General features: G+C 42.0%; 1 protein-coding gene across 1 annotated transcript in view; it reads left to right on the top strand.

The window, feature by feature from the left end:
- LOC103201111 (myosin VIIA and Rab interacting protein) overlaps nucleotides 1–7,095 on the top strand; it is a 604,027-nt gene that overhangs the window by 207,770 nt on the left and 389,162 nt on the right. Inside the window, exon 2 of the mRNA XM_007945736.1 lies at nucleotides 3,398–3,619. Coding sequence (XP_007943927.1) covers nucleotides 3,398–3,619 — 222 coding nt within the window. The remainder of the gene's footprint in view (nucleotides 1–3,397; nucleotides 3,620–7,095) is intronic.

The following is a 7,095-nucleotide window of genomic DNA, read 5'->3' on the forward strand; positions in this document are numbered from 1 at the left end:
TTGACTGCTAACCAGAAGGCTGGCGGTTCAAACCCCCCACCAGCCACTCAGAAGGAAGATTGGGCAGTCTACTTCTGTAGAGATACCACCTTGAAAACCCAAGGAGGGGTTGCCATGAGTTGGATTGGCTTGACAGCAGTGAATTTGGTATTTTTTTGGTTTATATACAGATGAGTCCCAGTTTTTAAATATAGCACAGGAGAAGGAGAAAAAGAGGCAAAAAAGGAAAGATGGGAGGAAGAGGAAAGAGAAAAAAGAGGATGGATATGCAACTCTGAGACCTCTGAGCAGTAGAAATTTCACATAATTGTAATATTTTTCTTCTTTTGCTTACTTGTGTCCTGATTAATTCACTCTCATGCCTAGTGTGTTGGGCAAGGCTGATTACCATTTATGTAGCTGTTGTTTACCATTTAGTCTTGGATTTTGATAATTTTCCTCTGATTGGGACCATGGAGGACTCTGAAAAGAGAAGAGAGGGAGAGAGAGTGGTCAGGATGAGCAGAGATAAGGCAGCAACATGGCCATTGACAGGGCCTTTCTATGAACCCTAAAGGCAGAGATGGTTGAGTGTCTTGAACTGCAGTGAAAGCTAGTATTCCAACTTAAAGCTGTTTTCTGTTCTGTCTGAAGCTAGGATGCTCTCCCATCACCTTCACATCCCTTAAACCTTTGTGTTAAATGTCCATCACCTACCACACCTTGAGATTGGCTATTCCAATGAGCAGATAAGTGATAGCGCCTAAGGCACTTGACTGCTAACCAGAAGGTTGGTGGTTCAAACCCATCAGCCACTCCTCAGAAGAAAGATGGGGCAATCTACTTCTGTGGTGATACTGCCTCGGAAACCCAAGGAGGGGTCGCTATGGGTCGGGTCCGACTCAACGGCACATGACAACAACATCAACAACAGAGAGAGGTAGGGTGGCAAGAGGACCATCTCCTCTAATTACACAATGTCCATGCCTCCAGCAAACTAATACTCATTAAAAGTTGTCAGGAAATGTTGAAAGTAATCTTCATTAGTGAATAAATATTTTTATCATACCTTTAAAAACATGTCTAACATTTAAAGACCCCCACATAGGGGGATGAGCTAGCAAAGGAGTCAGAGAAAGAATGACGAAAACAAGGGTAATATGGCATTACAGGGAGAAGAGAGTGTTCTGAGAATGGTGGAATGGTTAACTAGGATGAGGACTGAAAAGGTCTTTTGGATTTAGTAACATGGAAGTCACTGGGGGGCTTGAGCAGAACTTCTATTTCCTGTAATAAAAAGGAACAAATGCCAAATTGGAGTAAACTCAGAAGTGAATGACAAGAGAGGACATAGAGATACCACCATGGACAGTTTTCAAGAATGTCAGTTTTACGATGGAGGAGGGTTATAACCCAAAAAACTCACTACCACTGAGTTGATTCTGACTCAGAGTGACCCTGTAGGACAGAGTAGAACTTTCTCATAGGGTTTCCAAGGCCTCATCTTTCTCCTGCAGAATGGCTGGTGGCTTTGAACTGCTGACCATTTGGTTAGTAGCTGAATTCTTTGACCAGTGCAGCACCAGAGAGGGTTATAAGGTAGTAACTAAATGAGGACATAGTATTAAAGGAAGTTTTTGTTTAGTTTTCAGAAGAAGAAGAAAAAAAAAGCTATTTGAGTATTTATAAAACCTACTTAGGCCTTCCTATTTATACAACCTGCTTAGGCCTTCCTAAGCAAGATTAAAAAAAAAAAAAAAAAAGGTATAACGGAAAATACTGGCAGACTTATCTATAGAAAACTTAAACATTTCTAAATGATGACAGACACTATAAGCGAAGTTTAAAGACAAGTGCAGGCTAAGAGAAAATATTACCAAGTATATCACGGATGCATCTAGTATGAATAGCACAATAACAAAGTCAGAACTGACTTGACAGCACCTTACAACACCAACAATTACTTTTGTGGGCCCCCATTTTGGTAGCAGAAAAAACAACTCAGACAAACTTAACCACTTCAGAGTAAGTTGCTGACTTCGAGTTCTTTTCTCTTCCCTGGTCACTGGTTCTCTTTGGGATCTTTATCTCAAGTTTTCTCCTTTCCTTCTCACTAAGTGCAGAGAGAAATGTATGGAACTTCGTGTTTTGTGTTGATATGGCTGGCTGTGTGCTAGACATGCCATGAACTCTTAGGTAGAAGAGAAATAAATGTCATTTACCTAACTCTGAGTCATCAGTGCCTAGGATCTGCCCATTGCCCATAGAATCTGTATTGACACAAATTGTTTGAAAGTTTTTAAATCCCTGGGTGTTTTAGTTTCCAGGGGTGATAAATAGGGCCAAGACTGCAAAGGCTTATCTGTGGAAAATCATGTATATGGCAAGCACTGAATTTGCCCCCTGTCCAAACATCTGACACCCGTCTTATAGATAACTTTACCATGATTATCAGCTCAAAAATATAAGTCAAGCTTGTTAATTTTTTTTAAACACATTATGGCACTACAGTTAAATTAAACCTGCAACTTCTTGCTTTCACTGTTGAAAATTGGTCTATTATGTCCTCACAGTCATTTTTTTCAGTATCTTCTCTGTCTACACTCAGCCGAGCATGATCACTTGGTCTCCCTTGACTCATGGAGGCTCTCAAATACAAAAGTATTAGCTAACTTGCTGAATGATCTCTCACAGGTGGAGATGAAAACAACAATGGTTAATAGAAACTACTCAGTGGCATTCCCCTTTTCAAGTGGTGCCCAGGGCACTGTCATACCTTAAATATGCCTCTGTAGGACTGCATTTATCATATATCCAGCAGGGCTGTTATGAGGATTAATATTTTAACACACATGATCTCTGTTCCTTTGAAAAGGCATTAACTAAATTAAGGGTTTGGCTTTCCAAGGATGTGCTTACCACTGCCAGCAATTCGATTCAAACTCACAGTTGCCCTAGTTCTATAATATTTTTTGTCCCACTCTAGTCCCTAAAAAAGGGGCTCTGGTAGTGTGGTGCCTAAGGCACATGACTGCTAATCAGAAGGCTGTCGGTTCAAACCCACCAGCCACTCCTTGGAAGGATGGTTGGGCAATCTACTTCCATAGTGATACTGCCTTGGAAACCCAAGGAGGGTTTGCTATGAGTCAGGTCCGACTCGACGGCACATAACAACAACAACAACAGTCCCTGAAATATAAATAATGTTTGCTGTGCTTCCTAGTAGAACATATTACTTTTAGAAGTACACAAAATTAATCCATTATAACTCCTTTCTGGATATTCGAGATAGGCTGGATAGTCAAGCAAATGATCTTCCAAGACAGCTTGGCCTCTGGGAGGAACAGGGAAGGTACGTGGAGGGGAGAGTCCCTGACCTGATGTGGTGTTTCTCTTCTTCTCTCCCTTCACCCCTCAGTGAGATGAAACAGAAGCTGGATGAGGAAGGCAGCAAGTGCAGCATCCTCTCCAAGCACCAGAAGTTTGTAGAACACTGCTGCATGCGCTGTTGCTCTCCCTTCACTTTCCTTGTCAACACCAAGCGCCGCTGTGGGGACTGCAAGTTCAATGTCTGCAAGAACTGCTGCTCCTACCAGAAGCAAGAGAAGGTCTGGATCTGCTGTGTCTGCCAGCAGACCAGGTGAGTTGTCCAGGTGCTCTCACAGGGTAGGCGGAAGCACCTGCCACTTTCTTCAACCTGGTAAGACTAGCTGTGATTGATCGACAAGTGCAGAATATCATCTGCAGTCAAGAGATTGCTGAGATGAGATGTTGGGTACCTACGGACCTTCAAAGAGAGGATGAGTGGGGGCTACAAGGGAGTACCTGGGTGTGAATGAGAAAGAGATGTATGGACAGTCTTAAAATTGAAAATAAAGTTCCCTGCATGCTTCATCTATCCTTTAGACATTTCTCCTCTGGTGCTCATCCTTTCATTCATTCATTCCACAAACACTTTCGAATTCTTAGGAATTTTGCTGGGTGTGGAAAAATGGTGGTGAATTTGCTTAGGTCTCCGAGGCTTAGTGGGGGTGACTGAGCATGTGAATGTGGATCTTGGTATATGGGGATGCATGCCCTAACCAGTTCATCCATTGACAAGCAAGGAGTCCCTGGCTCTGTATCAGGGGATTGAAGAAAGCTTCATGGAGGATAAGAACTAAAAGCACTATTGTGAATAGTAGAAAAAATTACTCATATAAAAGGGAACTTAATGTCCATGTGAAAGAAATGATGAGAGAGCTTGGAGTATCATAAAGATAGACATTCACATTCTCCCTCAGTGGCTGACTATTTGTTTGTTTAATATGTTAAGTATTTGGAAATTAATCATGTTGGTAAACCAGTGTCTGTCATTTTTTTTTTTAACTTGGAATAATTAAATCATGTTGATACTAGCATCAATAGCACGTGATTCACATTTCTTGCATCCATCTGTAATGCCTTTATTCTTGTGAGCAAAACTGAGACTGGCTGTTCCTGATACCCCGTACTCAGGAGTAACTGCCTCTTTCATCTTTCCCTTGTTTTCTCCTCTCTCCTCCCCCTTCCCTGTTTATTTATTCACTTAATTCATTTGACACAGCAAGTCCTGACATGTTCTTTAGCAGTTGCCAAAGAATCAGTCTGTGGGCTACAAAGAGCAAAGTAGCACAGAGACATCAACTGAGGCAAAAAATGGTTTGTTGAGCACGTATTGTCCAGTGCTGACTGGCTCCTGTATCTGACTTTCAGGGCAAAGAAGCCATCCAAAACACAGGGCATTTTGATAGGAGAAAAGTTCTGTGTCATAAGAAGAAAAAGAGACTTTAGTTGAGATAAATGTGTGTGGGAAGTGATAGATGAAAACAGGTTCATCTAATGCCTTCCTTTTCTTAGCAAACTCAGGGTAAGACCAAGGGTTGAGAATAAGAGTTGGATATTGGAAGATCAGTGTAGGCTTGATACTGTCATTACAGGAGTTGGAGATCTAAGCTTTTGAGCAGGGTTCTGGTAACTTTTCATGAGTTGGTCTGCTTCCAGTCAGCCCAGTGTACATTTTTCTCTAGACATACTTAGCTACCCATATGCACACAGTTTCTTCCTCAGTCAGAGGTTTTTTTTTTTTTTTTTAATGGTGATTTGGGTGAAAGTTTACAGAGCAGATTCATCTTCCATATAGTTCATATACACTTTGTCTCATGACATTGACTGTATTCTCCCACAGTGCAACAGCTCCCCTCCCATTTCCTCCCCATAGCCACCTCTTCCCTGTGTCCTTCCCTCCCATGCACTCCTGCCCCCTGAGCTGTCTCCCTGTGCATACACAGCCCCTCTGTTCTCCTATGATTGATCTCTCCAAGGAGTGTATCAACCTAATGTAAATGTTCAGCTCATATGCCTGTCTTTTGTTTGGCTGGAAGCAATGGGAGTGGGTTCAATTCCAGACCTGACGGGCAGCTAGGGGCTGCCCTAGCTTAGTGGTTCCACCAGGCTCTATTGGAGCAGCAAGCCTGGTCTTTTTTTTAATGATTCTGAGTTTTGTTCCATATTGTTCTCTCACTCTATCCAGGATCTCCTGCATAGATTCCCCTCCGAGTGGTTGACAGTGGTAACGGAGTACCATCTAGTTCTTCTGGTCTCATAGTCATATAGGCTGAGGATTGCATGGTGTACCAATCCCTTAGACTAATTGTTTCCATGTATCTTTAGTTTCCTTCATTCTTCTTTGCTCTGGATGAAGAGAGACCTATTATTGCATCTAGATGGCCACTTGCAAGCTTTTAAGATCCCAGTCGCTACTAACCAAAGTTAAGATGTGGAACATTTTTGTGTATGTAGTATGTTATGCCAATTGAGCTTGATGTCCCCTCAGTCAGGGGATTTTCAGGGCTTTGAGACAGGTCATACGATAGTAGAGTTTAGGATACTAAAAACATGGGGATTAAAATGATGGACTCTGGAAAGTGAAGGAAGTAAAAAAGGCTGTGAATGACTGGAAAGAAAATATAAGGATGAGTTAGCTAGAGGTACCTGGTGAAGAACTGTCAAGGGGGGCTACTTAACAAAGCAAATTGAAAGGAAAAAAAAAAATTGTATAGGAAAAACTAACTGCCATTGAGTTGATTCCAACTCATAGTGACCCTGTTAGGATGACAGAGTAGAACTGCCCCATTGGGTTTCCAAGGCTGTAAAGCTTTACAGAAGCAGCCTGCCTCATCTGTCTCCCACAAGCAGCTGGTGCATTCAAACTGCTGACCTTTTTGTTAGCAGCCCAGTACTTTAACCACAGCACTACCAGAGCTCCATACAGGGAAAAAGATGTTTAAATTAGTGATTCCAGGATTTCAGCTCCTTTGGGAGCTACCCGTGGGAATAGGAGGCCTGACTTAGATGAGTAAGTCATGGAACTGAAAGACCAACATTGCTGTTGGATGGTCGCTGCATATAGAGGTGAAGACTGAGCCAAGTGACAAGATTTTGTTTGGTTGAGGGTGAAGGAATTAGAATGCTGGGAGATAATAGCAGTAAGGAGTAGATGAAGGTAGTGTTGCTGAATGTTATGTTTTTGACCTGGCAATTTGGGTACCACTTGATTCAAATTGTGAAACACTGGAATTTTATTATAAACCCATGTTGAATATTTTAACGACAGGGAGATGTTCTTCCTCAGCTCCAGTTGGAACACTGGAGTAAGCGCTTGGCAGATAGACAGCATGCAAATCTTTGTGACCTGTATAACAGAATAGGACAATGTTCAGTTCCAGCCAAATGTGTGGTACAGATGAGTTTTTAGGAATTTTAAAGAGAAAAGTTTCCAGGGAATGGTGGTGTAGCAAAAAGAGGCTTTATAAAAATGGAGGGCACTACAGATGGAACTTGATTGGAGGAATCGCAAGGCATCCTCAGAGGAGATGTGACATGAACAAAACAGGCAGAAACCCCCAAGATGTATGGAAAGCCTAGAGAAGACACTTGCCGTGAAATGATGGCAAGTAGAGTTGGGTCTTGTTTTGGTTAGCTGGTACTACACTAACAGAAAAATTACTACAAATGGGATGGCTTGAACAAACAGGAGTTTATTCTTTTAGAGTTTGGAAGAATAGAAGTCTGAGTTCAAATTGCCAGGCTCTAGGG

Source organism: Orycteropus afer, unplaced genomic scaffold (assembly GCF_000298275.1).
Source record: "Orycteropus afer afer isolate SDZICR_OR568_19922 unplaced genomic scaffold, OryAfe1.0 scaffold00142, whole genome shotgun sequence".
In the NCBI taxonomy this organism is placed as follows: domain Eukaryota; kingdom Metazoa; phylum Chordata; class Mammalia; order Tubulidentata; family Orycteropodidae; genus Orycteropus; species Orycteropus afer.